Source organism: Sphaerodactylus townsendi, linkage group LG01 (genome assembly GCF_021028975.2).
Source record: "Sphaerodactylus townsendi isolate TG3544 linkage group LG01, MPM_Stown_v2.3, whole genome shotgun sequence".
Lineage (NCBI taxonomy): Eukaryota > Metazoa > Chordata > Lepidosauria > Squamata > Sphaerodactylidae > Sphaerodactylus > Sphaerodactylus townsendi.
The window spans coordinates 6,582,537-6,601,155 of record NC_059425.1 but is presented as its reverse complement, the minus strand read 5'-3'; the positions used below and the strand labels follow the sequence as shown (position 1 = coordinate 6,601,155).

The following is an 18,619-nucleotide window of genomic DNA, read 5'->3' as shown; positions in this document are numbered from 1 at the left end:
GGGGATCTCTAGTAAATTGGCCTCTGCCGAACCCCAGAGGTCGAAAGCTGGGACATATGGCGGGTAATGCGTCCCCGGCGTAACGAGGGTCCCAGGCCGCTGTAGTCTTAAAGGTCAAAACCTGACACCTTTGAAGACGTATTCGAATTCAACTGGGGAGCCAGTGCAGACGGGCGCAACACAGGTTGTGGCTGTGAATCCCGAAGGCTCTGTCCCCAGAGCAGCCGGTGCCGCGCATGCGTTGGACCAGTTTCAGTTTCCGATCAAACGCGAAGGGAAGGCCCGCTGTAGAGCGAAGTTGCTATTAGTCCAAATCTGGAGGTGACCGCTGCATTGATCACAGTGGCCAGGTCCGCGTTGAAAGCGAAGGGAGCCAGCCAGCCGGGCTCCGACGCAGATGGGAAAAAACGAACTCCGGTTATGGCATGGGCCACCTGGGTCTCCATTGAAAGAGACGTAATCCAGTGGACCCCCCCAGGTTGCGGACAGAGGGGTCGGCTCCTAATGAGGCCCTCCCCACACCAGGGCGTGGCTGGAAATCCCCAACCCTCCCCCAATGCCAAGCCAAAGGATTCTCCGCTCTCGGCATGGATTAAAGCTTTTAACCTGCTCTGTTGCAATCCAACCAGCAATCCGCCTTCCAAACAATGCTGCTGTAGAGCTGCAGGGCAGTGACGGCCTCCTCCATCAACAGAATGAGCTCGAGTGTCATCAGCCGCATTTGGTGACAGATCAACCCAAAGTTACTGCACTAAACGTTGAGCAGGTCGCGATATAGATGTTTAAAATAACAATGGGGACAGTATGCCCCCCCGAGGCACACCACATTGAAGTGGGGCACCTCCGGGAGGTTTGGTCCCCTGACTCTATGACACTTGCTGACTTCACCGAAGAAACGAAGTAATCCAATGTTGGAAGGACACTCAAATGGTTTTAATAAGCCAGGAGGTACAATGGATCCAGAGGACAGGGTCGTAGGGTTAACAGCAGCCAAGGCCCTGTCAACAGCGGCTTCGAGAGCAGGGAAAACTGGGTCAAACAAGGACCAGAAGACGGCAAGGGAGCCTCCAGTTCACTTTATTGTAGCCAGCGCGGAAGGTCTCCATGGAGCTGACATGCTGCATTTTATCTGCAAAAGCTCTGGCAAATGCCTCTACAAGCTAATAGTCACCATTGGGAATTTTGTAGTGAACCTTCTGATAAGGAGGTCAAAGTCTCACTATAATGGAATAATTGGTGCCGGCGAGAGCTAGTAGATGCGAGGAGGAGGAGAAGAAAGCCCCCTTCATTTCCTTCGCCGCTTCATCTCATAGGCTTTCATAAACGCCCTCCTATAAGATGTTCAAGCCCAGCTTCGCTTTCACGAAGATTTCCTCCACACTTCGCTTCTTAGCCGGCCTGAGTACAATTCGCTTTCATATGGCGCGAAGCTCCTCGGGTGTACCATGGAGCTTGCCGTGGAAACGGGGCTTACGAGAAAGACGCTGAAGCAACAACCTCGATGGCCTCGAGGAGAGTCGGGAGTTCCAATCCTCCACCTGCTCATCGAAAGTGTGCCGAGGCGCAGGTTCAGGGTCCCGCAGAGCATTCAGGAAACCAAGTGGGATCCATGGAGTCTCCGCTGGCTGGCATAAATCGACCGTTCACGCCTCAGACTGGGAATTGTAGCGCTGGCACGCCCATCCGAACCCCTCAGGGCATAATGGGTCCGGACCATACGGCACTCCTGTCAACAGAGGATAATGCACCAAATTCAACCTCAGGACCGAAGACCAAATCCAGCGCAGTGACCCGGCCTCAGCGAGTGGGGCCAGATTTCAATAAGGAGAGGCTCCATTAAGCGCCGCCATGGATGCCACTCAGGAGTCCAAGCAGTCGCCGTGCAGGTAATTGAGGCGACGACATGGACGCTGAAGTCACCCAGGACAATAAGCCTGGGAAACCCTCAACGCCCAGTCCGGCCACCACCCTCCAGCGCTGTCCCCCCCGGTGTGCGCTTGTATGGCCGGGTACACCAGTAGGACAATAGCTGAGGCACTCTACCCGGGCGCCAACCACTCCAGGCCGGCCACACTCCACATGCCGTGGTGATCTCTCGATCCGGGGACTGCCCTGAAAGGAATAGGAATTCCTCGAACTAACATTGCCACACCGCCCGCCCCGTGTTCGCGACTGGTGAAGGTGCACGCGAAACCAGTTGAGAGTGGCGGCTCCTCGCCTGCTAATGGCGGTCTCACCCTCACGCACCCAGGTCTCGGTGACACAAGCCAGGTCCACTTGCAGTTCCTCGAGAAAGTCCCGAAGAACTGTGGTCTTATTATTTATGGACCTGGCATTGATTAACACTGCTCTTGTTCATGGAGGTGCCATGTAGTTTTTTTCCTGGCTAAAAGGCGTTGGTAGGTCTATCAATCATGAGCTTGGCAAATTCAGAAATAAAGACAGGTCTAGTCGGGCTTCCTGTTTCCAACTGTGGCCGCTCAGATGTTTGTGGAAAGTTCACAAACACGAGAGGAAGGCAATGGCCCTCCCTTTCTCTTGTCAGTTTGGTATTCACAGGTGCCTCTGAAGATGGAGGTTCCACTCAGCTCTCACTGCTAATTGCCATTCAAAGTCTCCTCCATGAACTAACCTTGAGAGCAACTGACAGGACCGAATACTCGCCCACATAAAGGACGCCATCTTTGATTTGGGAAATCCCTGGAGCTTTGGAGGTAGTCCCAGTGTTCGGGAATGAGATGGAGCTCACTGGGGTTTAACACTATCAGTTGTAATTCCAGGACGTTCCAGCATCCACTTGGAAATCAGGAAACCTATCCATACGTGCTAGAGAGGCCATGATTCTATCCCATCTCTCTCTCTCGGGCCTTCTATCCTTCTGTGTGTGGAAATTCTCTTTGCATGGAGTCAACACCTGCTACCTAAAGTGGTACAGTCCTGACACTAGTTTGCTGTCTATTAGATCTGGAGCTGGTTCATGGCCTATACCAGCCAGTGTGGAACATTGCTGCGCTCATCCTCAACCCTTGTGCTAGTCACAGGCAAGTCAACCCTTGTGCTAGTCAATGTAATCCTTGGGAATTGAGTGTGGAGCAAGCTGCATCCAGGTGTGTGGGAGCTCTGTTCCTTTGGATTGTGGGAGATGTGGGGACTGGGTGGAGCCTTATAACATTGAAGGGAAGTTGGGGTATTGAGCTTCTTGTGATCGAAAAATTCCTAAGAAATCAAACCAGTTGGTGGCGGCGATTCTTGGAAGGAGAAATGAAAAGGGAAAGTCCCTCCAAGCTTGTATCCAGAGCATAGAGGCTAACGCATTTGGCGAGGAAACTCACGCTCAGGGTGCACACGCTCCTCGTGCCTCCTGCCGCATGGCGCTGCTCTGTCCCCGCTGGCCCTGCCCCAGCATGCCCTTGTGTAATGCCCCCCCCCCCGCCATCCCCCCACGCCACTCTCCTCGATGGCTCAGCCAGCAGCTTCGCCTACTGCTGCACTCCGGCCATCACCCCAGCCTCATGGGCGCGTAAGCACCACTGGAGCATTGGTGAGTGGCATTTGCCATGGTGACTCCTAGCTAGTCTCTGGGTGCCTAGATACCTCAGAGGGCCAAACTGAGTAGCACTTGTGGGTCAGCAGAGCCATTCTACCACAACTTAGTGATTGACAGGAAGGAAGTGGTACCTCCAGTGGTGTTACATAGATACTCAACTTCTCTGTAGTTTCTTCACTGAATCCACATGATGCGAATCAGGTGGGTGGGATTCAGCCAGTGTCGTTGTAATTCAATTGGTAGAACCGGATACTTCGGTACTCTTTTGTTGTTGAGTTCGGAGAACCAGTTGTTAAAAGTGGCTTTTAGAACCCTGGAGCAACAGGGGCCTCTCAGCAGGTCAGTGAGAGGGGCACACGGTGAAGGGGGGGCGTGTGGCGGGGGTCGCATGGTGGAGGGGGAAACCAGTTGATAAATTGTTAGAATCCCACCGCTGACATTAATCGCTGCCCAGAAGCCAGGCTACGGCCAGGCTCTTTTGCCCTGTGAAGGTGGTCCGTTTCCAGGCGGGGCTTCAAAATGAAGGACCACCAATGGCTTTTCATAAACCAACCAAAACGTGTGTCTCAGGGAAGGGCCACAGCTCGGTGGCAGAACATACGAAAGGCTCCAATCGCTCCCAGGTCTCATAAAAACATCATGCAAAAATATGGACCCGCCCCCAAGACATCAGAGAGCTGCTGGTACCAGTTTACAAGCTTCACAGGACGTCCTGTTCCTGTAAGAAAGAAGCCTGATCTGTCTGGAAAAAAATTAGCATCGAGATGTTTTCATTGTCGTTCAAATTTAGTTTGTGGGGAATAAGATGCTTTTAATGGAAAGGACTTGGGCAGGCGTCGCAAATAAATATCGTACGTAACCTGGCGGCACAAGGCAACTTGCGAAAACCCAATTCCGGTTGTGAATAGATAGCAAATTTCTGCTCTGAAACGGTCTTCCTGTTTTGGTTTGCGGCGCTTTGGCTCAGTGGCAGAGTGTCTGCTCAGCTTGCAGACTGGGCCAGGTGTAGTCCCCGACATTTGCAATCAAAAGAACCAGCCACGGATAATGTGAAAAAGACCTCCAACTGTGGCCCTGGACATTTGTTGTAAATCAGAGAAATGCTGACATTGTATTGTCGAGAAGGCTTTCTACTGGGGTCAGATCATCATGGTTATCCAGGAGCCTAGTTGTAATGCGGCACGGTTACCGCATTGTCTCCTAGTAGGCTTTCCGCCTGCATCTGTGGCTGGCATCTTCAGAGGATCCTTCAGAAGATGCCAGCCACAGATGCAGGCGAAACGTCAGGAGAGAATGCTGCTCGAACACGGCCTTACAGCCCGGAAACCACACAGCACCCCGATGCTGACATTGAGTGGACCGATAGTCATTTGGTATAAAGCAGTTTTGATGGGTGTTCAACAAAAGAAATATTTTCCAATATTTACACACACACACACACACACACACACACACACACACACACACACACACACACACGCACACACAGAGCAACAGCTTCTCTGCTTTTCAGTTGCTACTCCAGCCCGGGAAGGCCATGTGTGTAGTGGAGGCCAAGATTGATCATGTGTTGTGACGGGAGTGGTGGATCCAGCCCTTGAGTGGGAATAAGGGCGCGTTTTTGCAATCCTTAATTGCAATTCGTCTGAGGGCACGGCAACCAGTGGCGTGGGATGCTGGCAAGAATGGCCTCTTTGTGTGCAAAAGGGGCCGGGAGCCAGCGCCGATGATGGAGCAGATTATATCGAATCTGGGCAGGACGACAGGGAGCGTGAGACTGAGTCAACAGCAGCCAACTAAGGTGGAGTGGAGTGTATGCAGAGTTGGGGGGGCCTGGCTTGGAAGCCCCACCCAATCGACCCTCCTCCAGGGAGCCAACTTTAGTCTCCACCCCACCTATAAGAATTGGCTGCAAGTCTGTTAGCTCTTCTCTTCCTTCTCCCGGCACTCAACATCTGCCCCTTGTTCCCTTCTTGGTAAGTCCTTTACGCCTTCTTTCTGTCTTTGCAGAGGAATCGACTCCCTTGATGCCTGCCGTAACTTTGGAAGTTCTCACCCCGCTTTTCCCCCCTCAGGGATGTTTGTGCTGCCTCTTTAATAGAGCCCTGTGCATGACAAATTGGGCAGCTGATGATTTTCTCAGGGTGGAGGTAAACAAAAAACTGGTTGATTGTGTCCCAGCAACTCTCTAAAAGGGGCAGGATTTCCTCCCCGCCCCCCCAGGCAGCTGGCAATCATTTCAGAGTCTGGGCCCAGAAAGGGTGACAAACAAATCTTCCCTCTTTGACGTTTCCTCTTCCTCTAGAGCTGGAGGCTTTCCAGAATTCAGCCGATAAATTACCACACAGCAATTTGTAATGAGTGGAGCATGTGCAGAGTGCTTTTCTCCCAACTAGGCATGGGACGGAGCGCAGAGGAAAGACTTTCCACGGGAAAGTGCTGTGGCTTCCACCTCGTCTGCCAAAGAGGGTTCATTTCAGTGGAAACTTTTGCTCCGCAGCAGGGTTTTCTTAACTTCCTGGACTGATTTCTCCCGAGGCTTACTTTCTGCAGAGTGGGGCTGGCGGTGGGGAGACGGGCGTTGCTTAAGAATGTCTTGTAACAGATGGTTCGGGGCAGTGAAAAACCCCAGGAAAAAGGAAAGGCAGCCCCGAGCAAAAGTTTTAGGGTGTAGGGAGGAGGAAACGAGACTCCGAAAGGGTGGGGCTCTCCCGAGGCGCGAGGCTTAGCTACTCTTTCCCAGCAAAAGTGTGTTGTGTAACAGCCGAGCCTTTTGCGCTCTCTGCTGACACCTGGTGGGACTCTCTGATCCTCAGCAAAGATTTGCAGCTGGCGAGGAGGAGGAGGCGGCATCAAGGGCGCGGCTGCCTGTTTTCATTCTCCTGGCTGGATTGCTGCGCTTTGGAGGACAGTGTCAACGGAGCAGCAGTGGCGTAGGAGGTTAAGAGCTCGTGTATCTAATCTGGAGGAACCGAGTTTGATTCCCCGCTCTGCCGCTTGAGCTGTGGAGGCTTATCTGGGGAATTCAGATTAACCTGTGCACTCCCACACACGCCAGCTGGGTGACCTTGGGCTAGTCACAGTTCTTCGGAGCTCTCTCAGCCCCACCTACCTCACAGGGTGTTTGTTGTGAGTGGGGAAGGGCAAGGAGATTGTAAACCCCTTTGAGTCTCCTACAGGAGAGAAGGGGGGGATATAAATCCAAACTTCTTCTTCTTCTTCTTCTTCTTCTTCTTCTTCTTCTTCTTCTTCTTCTTCTTCTTCTTCTTCTTCTTCTTCTTCTTCTTCTTCTTCTTCTTCTCCTTCTTCTCCTTCTTCTTCTCCTCCTCCTCCTCCTCCTCCTCCTCCTCCTCCTCCTCCTCCTCCTCCTCCGCCTCCTCCTCCTCCTCCTCCTCCTCCTCCTCCTCCTCCTCCTCCTCCTCCTGCATCTTCGGCAAAGGGGGACAGAACTTCACCAATGGCATTTCTGCCTGTCTGGGCTCGACTTTTCCAAACTCAGCAGCTCCAAAACAAGAGAGGGCATCAAAAGAAGGGGGGAGCCTGTTTCCTGCAGGGAATCGGATGGTGCGCCCAGGGGTGCTACTAGGAAAGCAGTAGGGTGGTTCTGCAGGACCCAACTCATTTCAGAGGCAGTTTCTTAGCTTAAGGGTGGGGCCAGGGTGGGGTCGCTAGTGCCGTTGTTTGGACAACCCTTGGAGGTTTGGGGAGCCTGGGGAGATAAGGGACCTTTGAGTGGTACAATTCCACATAGCCCCCCCACCCCTCTAAAGCATCCGTTTGCTCTAGGAGAACTGATCTCTGTAGACTGGGGAGGAGCTGTAATTCTGGGGCACACCCAGTGGTGGGATCCAAAAATGTTAGTAACAGGTTCCCATGGTGGTGGGATTCAAACTGTGGCGTAGCGCCAGTGGGGCTGGGCGGGGCACGACGGGGGTGTGGCCGGGCATTCCGGGGGCGGGGCATTGCTGGGCGGGGCTGTGGCAAGGACAATCACGGGGCAAAATCACCAATTAGTAACCCCCCTCTAGGCACACACAAATAATGAGTAACCTACTCTCGGGAACCTGTGAGAACCTGCTGGATCCCACCTCTGGGCACACCCCATTCCCATCTAGGCCATGTAAACTGGAAGGGTGGACGGGCCTCCCACTTTCTGTCATCCTCCAGGGCTGGAGAGGTGGACCAATTTGATCTGAGGACTAGGTGGACCTTTTAGGCGACTCTGTAAAGCGAGATCCCCATCCTTTTCTGTAGTACATTGTTCTCATTCGGAAACTCAGTTCAGAGGGCTGGGTTTGGAGGAAGGTTGGCAGCCGCCAGTTGGGTCCAGCATCCTCCCAAATCATAACTGGAAAAATACCCCCCCCCCCCGGAAAAAATGGCCACTTTGGTGTGTGGACTTTATGGCATTTCACCCCACTGAATATACATCCCCTGGGACTGCCCCCAAATCTCCAGAAATTCCCTAAACCGAAATCAACCCTAGTTTCCAGTGACTGACATGAAGGTTTCTCAACCCAAGAGGTGTAGCTGTAAGGGGGAGGGGTGGGGATCGGCCCACCAAAATTGCCCCCCACACCCGTCCCCCTTCCCCCCGTGCCCTGCCCTGCCAGAAGATCTTCATTGGGCTACAAAGAGCAGTGGCTACTCTTTGTAGCTGACTGACCTAAGGTAAGTGGGTGGGATGGGGGGCAGATTGCCCCACACCCCTTCCCCTTCCCCTTCCCCCTTGCCCTGCCCCACCAGAAGCGTTTCACGCTGCTGCAAAAAGCAGCCGGCTGCTCTGTGAAGCTGGCTGGACTAAAGCAAGTGGGTGGGGTGGGGCACTCCCGCCCAGTGGTGGGATCCCAATTTTTTTTTTTGAGTTTCAAATAGTTTATTTATAATCAACAGTTTATATGGTTACATTGATAAAAGTACATAGTAAACCAAACCAAACCAGGTAAACCATAATATACATGAGTTGTCATAAAGGCCAATAGTGGTCTTCTTGACCTGGCTATTTACCTTTATCTTGGGTGTATATCCACCCCGTAGTAGTCTCTATTCTTAAATCTTAATAAGTAAAAACTTCTTCACCTAGGGTCGGTCACAAGGTTGACAGACAAAAGAAAAACAAAATTGTGTACTAGTAAGTGAGCTAACATTGTAGTTAATACATTCTAGTTTTACTTGTATTTAAGTAACTATTTACATCCTTATCAGTTGCTTTATCAGATCATACCATTACTGTAACAGATCATATCTATTTACCTCCTTATCCGACATTCAAACATATTGTGAGATAGTTTCCGATCATGCAGGAGAAGGAAAATACATGCAATTCTAATCATCAAACTAGTTAATTAAAACATGACCGGGTAAAATTTCGCACCGGTTTCCTTGTTTAGATAGTCTGTCCATAGTTGCCAATTTTCTAAATATAGTTCAGCTGGTTGGCCTTTAATTTGAAATCCAAAAAATTTAGTAACAGGTTCCCATGGTGGTGGGATTCAAACTGTGGCGTAGCCCCAATGGGGCTGGGCGGGGCACGACGGGGGCGTGGCTGAACATTCCGGGGGCGGGGCGTTAATAATTTCTCTGTTACTGTAAAAAACTCTTACTGTAAAAAAAAGTTCCTAATTTCCAGCTGGTATCTTTCTGTCCATAACTTAAACTCATTACAGCAAGTCCTATCGTCTACTGCCAACAGAAACAACTACTTCTCCTCTAATTGACTGCCTGTCAAATACTTAATACTTTCAAATACTCAATTTTGTTTCTAGAAATCAAAAGAAGGATACTTGCCTCAAACAAGGAACTTGACCATATTTCTAAAACATGTTTTTAAAACAGCCCAACAACAGGGAGAATTATCCCGTTTTCTACCTTCGCTAACCAGCCACATAGGAAACAACAGGACGTTAGGATTTTTGGACCTAATGGAATTTTGAACGGAAAAGCGGACCCAATTATTAACCCCCTCTCGGCACACACAAATAATTAGTAACCCACTCTCGGGAACTGGTGAGAACCTGCTGGATCCCACCTCTGGTTCCATGGGGCCATGGGGGCAGCATCCAGGCACCATTTTCCCCTTGCGCCATTCCCCCCCAGTAGGCCTCTGATCTTGTGCCAACTCAGGGGAGTGGCTAAATTAGGTACATGACAATAAAAAGCCTATTTTCTCTTTGTGCACATTCCACGTTTCCTTCTCTTTGAATGGGCTTGTTCTGGACGAAACTTCCAAGGCTGCCTTCCTAAATGAGTGAGAACCTGCCGCAGAAAACCACGCGGGAGCACAGAGGAGTGTCGTCGGCGTGTCCCCTCCCTGCCCTGTCCAATACTGCAGCTGCTCTCCGTCCTCCCCTCAGTCAAGTGCACATGGCCCAATTTTGGAGATCTGGGATTGACGTTTGAGGAAGGCGGGGTTTGGGGAGGGACCGTAGTGGAATATAACGTCATGAAACGCACTCTCCAAAGCAGCCGTTTCCTTTAGAGGCATCGATGTCTGGAAGTCGGTGCAATTCTGGGCGAGCTCCAGAAGCCGCCTGGAGATTGGCAACCCACTTTTCCGCCTCTCCCCTCCCCTTTCTTAGGCGACCTATCTTGCAAAGCTACATCACGGCTCAGCAGGGAGGAGGAACAAAAAATCCCCATAAAAGTCTACGAGTGGTTGGGGAGAAGAAAGGCAGAGCGTAGCTTGGCCTGTTAGAAGGTGGAGCCTAGCTCCCTCCTCCTGGTGACAGCAGACAGGGTGTCCTCTTGCCTGCATTCCTCCCTCCATTTTGTCCTTTGACCTAAATCCGAGGAGGTCCTTCTTCATTCTGGTTTAAAGCGGAGAGTTGACGAGTCAGAGCTTAGTTCTACCCAGGCATCTCCCCGTGGACGCTCCCACCCGTGGCTACCCTGCAGTTCACCCTTTGCCCCGAGAGAAGGGAGATGTCTCTCTAATCCAGTTTGAAGGGAGAAACTCCCAGGAAGCCAGTGACTAGTGACATCACTGGGTGTTTCCCCACTTACCACGGCCCCCCCAAGCCAGCGCGCGTCATTTCTGGCGCGCGTCCGGGCGTCCCCACGACCCCGAGCTCTGCGTGGGGTCATCAAAAGGCACCGTTTACAAGAGCGCCAGGGATGCCGCGCACTGAGGGGGCGCGACCGCGGCAGTGTCGGGGCGGCTGCGTTGTCGCCGCCCCAGTAGTAGGGAGTGCCAGGGGACCCCACGCTACTTGAGGAGAGTAGCACGGGGCTTAAGGTAAGTGGGGAAAGGCCCACTGTTAAATCAGGGTTTGTCCTGTGTCCCTTTGGGAGGGGCCGGACCTCTGGGTGGAAGGGGCTCAAGATTACTTTCTTCCAAACGTGAACCCTGTAGAAGTTTGGCCTTAATTTGAGAACCTTCAGGGGGCAGAAATCTCCTCTTGTCGACTGTAGAAGTCACTGGACTTATGGCAGAGGAAAGTGGAAAGTTCTGATACCGTTCTTGGGGGAAGGGATTGAGAAAGCAACATTGGAGAGATGTTTTCTTCTGGGTACTCTCCAGCTCTCTCAGGGAAACAGGAGAGTCCCAGAGCAAGCTGGGAAGAGACGTCAGGGCGGGATTGATTTTATATTCCTTTCCCTTCGTTCTTGTTTGCACATAAATCCCACCCAGCATTGTTTGCAATGAGTTTGGCACCTGAATCTTCTATTGACCCTTTCTTGGCAGAACAAACAGTTCAGTCCCACTAACAGAAGCCTCTCCTAAGCAACCAACCGGGACTAGACAGACTGCTGTTATATGCGGGGGGAAAAGAGCTTGTCCTCACTTTGAAAAGTTTGCCGAGAACAACAAATAAAAATTCTTTTCAGCGTGTGTGTTTGTGCATTTCTCTCTAACCATGGGATGCCCAACCGTGTCCTGGGGGAGAATTGCTCTCTCCAACCTGATCAGACATGATCCAACCAGATTCATTTACAATATTTTAAAAAGCTGACACTCCTTTAATCTGGCATCCTGTTTCCAGCGGCGGCTAGCTGGGGAAAGGGGATCCTTCGGGGAAACTCTTTAACCCGTGCAGGAATGCGAGAGCTGTGGTTTAAAAGTACACTGCCTTTGAATGTGAAAGTTCCATTTAGCTGTATCTAACAGCCGTTGAAAAACTTCCCAGCTCTGTGAATTTAGTTTTGCCCTCTAAATTAGAGTCCAACTCTGAACCCTTTTATAGCACTCTGTTAGATCCTTAGTCACCCCTGCTTAAACCAAACAGATGACTAGGCATATACATGCTTTTGATTAAATGGAAATCAGCACCCAGTGGAGCAGCAGTGGCGTAGGAGGTTAAGAGCTCGTGTATCTAATCTGGAGAAACCGGGTTTGATTCCCAGCTCTGCCGCCTGAGCTGTGGAGGCTTATCTGGGGAATTCAGATTAGCCTGTACACTCCCACACACGCCAGCTGGGTGACCTTGGGCTAGTCACAGCTTCTCGGAGCTCTCTCAGCCCCACCTACCTCACAGGGTGTTTGTTGTGAGGGGTGAAGGGCAAGGAGATTGTCAGCCCCTTTGAGTCTCCTGCAGGAGAGAAAGGGGGGATATAAATCCAAAACTCTTCTTCTTCAGTGTGCTTTGTGTATAGAAATATTTGCCATTGATGTAAGTTTGGGCATCTGGTCCAAGGAAACCAAGCCTGCATTGGGCAGGTGGGAGGGACCCAAAAGCGGAACGAAAGCCAGCGTCCTGGGAGGTCTCTGGCAATTTGAATGTTGCCAGATGTTCGTTGCATTGGTGTGGCTGTTCAGGCAGCGATGAGTCATGCAACCACAAAGTGCAAAGGCAGAGCTAGGCTTCAAAGCAACCGTTACGGTTGATGGTCCAAGATAGCCCAGCCGCCCCGTTCCAGAAAACCCCTATCGGAATGCTTTTGAATGCCTTTTTCTCCCTAGGACCTCTTTTGAGGAGAACGTTTCTCCTGTAAGGTTGCAGCAGATAGGATTTAATCCAGAATCTTAACGTAACTTCAAAGGGGCTTTTGTTCAGCTGTGTCCGTCGGCCATGTTCCTCGTGTACAGACTGGATGCAAACAGCACACCCCAGGATCAGCTGGAATTAGAGAGCTTTTTTGTCCCAGGGGGCCGTAGAACTACATTTGGCTTTGGTGTGTTTCTTAAGAACATAAGAACTAGCCTGCTGGATCAGACCAGAGTCCACCTAGTCCAGCACTCTGCTACTCGCAGTGGCCCACCAGGTGCCTTTGGGAGCTCACGTGCAGGAGGTGAAAGCAATGGCCTTCTGCTGCTGCTCCTGAGCACCTGGTCTGCTAAGGCCTTTGCAATCTGAGATCAAGGAGGATCAAGATTGGTAGCCATAGATCGGCTTCTCCTCCATAAATCTGTCCAAGCCCCTTTTAAAGCTATCCAGGTTAGTGGCTATCCAGGTTAGTTAGGAGTCTTCTGACTCCTGCCTTTCCTTAAACGTTTAGGGGTTAATAATATTGTTGTGTGGAGTGGAGGTTGGGACCCCCGGCTGAAAAACTGGATCTGCCTGCCCATAGCCTCTGTGAGCCTGTTTGGTTTTCTCCCCTCTCAGATCCACTTCTAACGTCAACTGTGGAGATGACGCGCCCCTTGGACCAAGCGATCTGTTTGCTGGTGGCGTCTTTTCACAAGTATTCCGGCAAGGAAGGTGACAAGAACACCCTCAGCAAGAAGGAATTGAAGGAGCTGATCCAGAAGGAGCTGACCATTGGACCAGTGAGTGTGATGAAAAGCCATGGAGAACCAAGCGAGTTCCTGCTCTTGTTCCTCTGGGGGTCCCCAAAATCGTGCCCAACTGGGCACGGCAGCAGCCAAGTGTTTTGGGGAAGTTGATGGGGCCAGGTGTGGTTTTTGCCCAGCAGGCCTTCTGATGGGTCACTGGACGTTTGATTGGCTTGTCAAAAAAGAAGCTTAACTGTGGCAGCCATTTTGTGGATGATTCCACCTCTTGCGGCGGCCATTTTGTGGCTGCGCTGACGACTCTGTGTCAGAATTCCAAAGATGTCCACAAGGCAGCCGCCATTTGAGTGGACTGTCTAGAGCAGGGGTCTTCAAACTATGGCCCTCCAGATGTGTATAGAAATATTTGACACTATTTTATGCTGTTGATTTGCTGTTGATGTAACAGCCATGTTGGAAGCCGCCTTGAGCCCTCCGGGGATAGGCGGCCTATAAGTTTAATAAAATAAAATAAAATAAATAAAATGTTCATGGACTGCAATTCCCATCAGCCCCTGCCAGCATGGCCAAGTGGCTGGGGCTGATGGGATGTGTAGTACACGAACAGCATGGCCAATTGGCTGGGGCTGATGGGATGTGTAGTACACGAACATCTGGAGAGCTGCAGGTTGCAAGAATGTAGGAGTGGGGGAAACAAATCTGGTTCACTGTATAAGAGTTCGACAGTCATGTGCAGGAGTGGGGAATCAAACACACTGGCTCTCAAAGAGGTGGTGTTGCCTAATAGCCTGTATACTCCCACACATGCCAGCTGGGTGACCTTGGGCTAGTCACAGCTTCTCGGAGCCCTCTCAGCCAAGTGGTAGGACTCATGGGAATTGTAGTCTATGAACATCTGGAGGGCCATAGTTTGAAGACCCCTGGTCTAGAGAACTCTTATCAGCGAAAGACTCTGAGTCAGCGAAAGACAAACGGAAGGCAGAGATGGGAGCGGGCAACTCTTAACAGAGAGCCAATATACCCATTAGAAGCCTCAAAGAACTGGTGGAAGTTGTTTGAACATACTGGCATACTGAGGAAGACGCACGAAAAGCGTTCTATATGCGCGAGATGTTTCTATGTAGAACCTACAGAATTGATACATGGACTATATGGAACTGAAGTTTTGTTTCTGAATAGAGAATTGAATGGACTAAGTGATTATTTATGTTTAGTGATAAGAGTTGGAAGACTTATGCTGTATTTTTAAGAACCTTGTCAGAGAAATAAGGAAATGTAAATACAAATAGAAGTGTTGAGTTGTTCAATTATATACAAGATTAATATATAAGATTAGACACAGCCAGAGTGCAACGAAAGACAGAGAGACCCCATAGATTTTCCCCCATAGGAGGCAAAACAGCTTGCGGAGGAGTCTTGAGTAGAGAAACGGCCAGAGGGGAAGGTGGAACCTTCTGCTTTATAACTGTTCTGGTTCTGATCAGAGATGTTCATTTAGAAATGCACAAAAAGCTCAGGAACGATGTGTGGATCTGTCATCAGAACTTCTGATAGCCTAGGCTCTTTAGGGTAACCCCCAACCCAGAATCACCTGGTTCCAGATCATTTGGTAATCCTCATCTCCCACATCTGAGAGGCTCTTGGTGGCTAGTGTTGCTCTCACGGGTGGTTTCTGTAGAGGCCAAATATAAAAGGTGTAGGACATTATATAAAGTGTTTAGGGGGGAATGCTGAGCTTTTAAAAGGAATGGAATGACCCAGAATTGGACCTCCTTTTCTGAACATTGTATCTTACCATTGGTATTTTTCAAAGGTTGCTAATGCGTTATTTTTTTGGGGGGGTGTTCCTGTTTCCATCCTAGAAATTGCATGAAGACGAGATTCAAAAACTGATGGCTGATCTGGATCGCAATAAAGACCAGGAAGTGGACTTCAAGGAATATGTGACGTTCCTGGGTTGTCTGGCAATGATTTTCAATGAGGCACTGACAAGCTCGTCATAAGTGAGCCCAGCCAGATCAAGGCCGCATGGAGGATCAAGAAGTGCCTCTGTAAGAAATTTGGTGTCCAATAAAAATGATTTTTGTAACGTCATGATGGAGTATGTAACTTTTATTTTGGGGGGGACCAGGGAGGAATTAATGCAAAGATTAATGTGAATCTCAGTAATACAAGATGCCCCTCACCATTTTTCTACACCATCTGGTATTGAGGCACACTGCTTCTGTTCATGGAGGTTCCATATAGGTTTTTTTCAGCTAAAAGCCGTTGGTAGGCCTATCAACCATGAACTTGACAAATTCAGAAATAAAGGCAGGTCTAGTTGAGCTTCCTGTTTTCGACTGTGGCCACTCAGATGCTTGGGGAAAGTTCACAAACACATCAGGGAGGCAGCGGAGGCTCCCTCCCTTTTGTTGTCAATTTGGTATTCACAGGTGCACTGCCTCTGAAGATGGAGGTTCCACTCTGCTCTTACTGCTAATAGCCATCAATGTCTCCTCCATAAACTAACTGAAGGTCAACAGATATATTTATATTTTAAAATTCAGTCTTATTTCAGCTTTATATTTCTGTCAAAATTTCTGTTAAAACCTGTTTATCATGATTACTGATTATTTAATATCTGAACTGCACTGGCTGGGTTACGATAGTCTTGTTAGACTGGGCTACACTGATCACCACTGGCACCATTAGCACAACTTGAACTGGTGGGCTGCACTGGCACAGCTGGCATTGGGGGGCTAAAATGGGGGGCTGGGCCAATAACCTGAAGGTCAACAGGTATATTTATATATAATCCTGTCTGCACAGTTATGAGCAGAATGTAGCTTGTACACCACTTTAAGATAAGAAAGGTTATCTTGGTAAAGACCAGCCTTTTTACCTGAAAACATAAACAAAAGAACTTTAATTATACTGAGAGAGAAAGAGACTATATACATATACAAAGTAGCACTTGTACATCAATACATTCACAGTTCATCATTTTGTTACAATTTGATTACCATAACAAATATCGTTTACAATATTTAACTTTCAGTCAGAGGCTTTCTCATGGCTTTGGTTAACAGAACACTTAACAACATCTTTCCTCAGCTTTCTCATGGCTTTGTTTAACAGAACACTTAACAACATCTTTCCTCAGCTTTCTCATGGCTTTGGTTAACAGAACACTTAACAACATCTTTCCTCAGCTAACTATTTCCAACTGACACTTTTAGAATGTTCGTTGAGATCTCCCAGAATGCCATATGGCTGCATGCAAGGCTGTAAAATCCAACACTAACCTTGTGAGCAACTCACAGGACTGAATACTCACCAGGTAACACTAGTGCTGATCTAAGAGGGTGTTAGGATTTTACAAGTGCCTGCTTCATTCAGTCAAGCAAGGGTTAACTGTTGTAGTATGTAGAGAGTACTGAAGTTACATGTCCAGAAACGCATCTGGAAAAATCTCTCGTTTCTTTTTCCACCAAAAGAGGAGAGGCCAACACACAGGCACAGATAGACTGCACAGGCACCCAGACTGAGCAATTGCATAGTACAGATAGTCTGCTGTTGCTATATTTAGTGTAACTTTATGTGTTATCTAGTAATGCTCTGCAAAACAGCACACTCACATCTCTACCCTATTATTTAATAGCCCACTGCAGTAGCAACAGAGTGGCAGTCCTCAAACAAAGAAATTTCAAAGGGAAACTATAATCCGAGAGTCCTTAACTCAAATTAATTCACATGTCCAGAACAATGGAACCTGCAGTACAGGATTCTTATCTCCTTGCAAATGCTATTTTTCTTCCCTCGAGCATTCAGCATTAATCAAGTTAATTGCATTTTGCACAGTAGCAAAAGTCTTCTTGGTCTCTAAGGTGCTCATGGACCCAGTCCTAACTGTTCTACTACAGACCAACATGGCAAACTGTTCATATAACTACGTGACTGTGATGGAATAGTACTGTAAAACTAGCAAAATCACACATGACTGTGAAAAGCATCTTTGCCTTTCGATCTCCTGGAGGGAGGACAGGAAGCCCTACAAAGGTGCCAGGATGAAACTTCAAAGGCCTAAGTTACCTCGTGGCCTGAACAGATTTTTTCCTGAGAAGGGGAAAACCAAAGGTTTTGGAATTCCATCTTGAGACGTGGTCAGAGAAGCATCTCTGGGCCATGGGTTCCCGGAATAGGGACAAAGAACCAAAAGGAATGTAACCAGCTAAGCAATCCCTAACTGCATTTATGTTTTCTTTGTTTTGAACTTTTACAATAAATCCTTGAACGATCAGCTGGTCTGGAGTCATTAGGAGGGAAAAGAACCCAGGTTTTACTGAAACAAGCGTGGCTCTCCCAGGCTGGAGTCATTAGGAGGGAAAAGAACCCAAGACAGAGGTGAGATAAGAGTGGCTCCCCCAAGCTTAATCTCAGCCTCAGTCGTCATAGTGACCAACATTAAACACTCCTGCAATGCACGCTGAGTGGTGAAAGAGGGCGCTTCATTGCTCAAAGGAATAGCCACTTAAATTTTTTGTTAAATACTACCATATGGATTCAGAAATCAACTACTGAGTTTTCAGACACGGACAAAGTGTGTAACACATTTCTCTTTGTGACACACCTCCAAAGATGCCAGCCACAGATGCAGGCGAGATGTTAGGAACAACATCGACCAGACCACGGCCACGCAGCCCGGAAAGGCCACAACAACCAAGCACTCTACATTCATATTTATCCCCCCAGTTTTGCTCCCCATCAGTCCCCCTCCCATTCTCCCAGAGAATGTGTGAAAGTAGAATGTGAACATGGGCCCCTCCGCACATGCAAAATAATGCAGTTTCAATCCACTTTCACAATTGTTTGCAAGTGGATTTTGCTATTTCACACAGCAAAATCCAGCTGCAAAGTGCATTGAAAGTGGATTGAAAGTGCATTATTCTGCATGTGTGGGAGGTGCCCAAGAATGTTTTTGAAAGTGCCAAGGTAGAGATAGTCAGATAGGTCAATTGGCCATGCTGTCAGGAGCTGATGGGAATTGTAGTCCATAACATCTGAAGTGCCAAAGGTTCGCCACCACTGGCATAGATCAATCCCCATACAGCAGAACCCATACTCCCCATCGCAGGTGTGAAACCCATTGCCTTGGTGGCTTACAAACTCATTTCCCTTCCTCTCCCCGCAACAGACACCTTGTGAGGTAGGTGGGGCTGAGAGGATTTTGAAGAACTGTGACTAGCCCAGGGGTCTGCAACCTGCGGCTCTCCAGATGTTAATGGACTACAATTCCCATCATCCCCTGCCAGCATGGCCAATTGTTTAGTACATGAACATCTGGAGAGCTGCAGGTTGCAGACCCCTGGACTAGCCTAAGGTCACCCAGCAAGAATGTAGGAGTGGGGGAAACAAATCTG

General features: G+C 49.2%; 1 protein-coding gene across 1 annotated transcript; it reads left to right on the top strand.

Annotated features, from left to right (window-relative positions):
- The first annotated feature begins 5,364 nt into the window (after positions 1 to 5,364).
- LOC125440350 (protein S100-A6-like) lies at positions 5,365 to 15,311 on the top strand. The gene is made up of 3 exons (XM_048510133.1): positions 5,365 to 5,523; positions 13,090 to 13,253; positions 15,080 to 15,311. The coding sequence occupies exons 2-3, from the start codon at positions 13,116 to 13,118 to the stop codon at positions 15,218 to 15,220; spliced, it is 279 nt and encodes a 92-aa protein (XP_048366090.1). The 5' UTR covers positions 5,365 to 5,523; positions 13,090 to 13,115; the 3' UTR covers positions 15,221 to 15,311.
- The last annotated feature ends 3,308 nt before the right edge of the window (positions 15,312 to 18,619 follow it).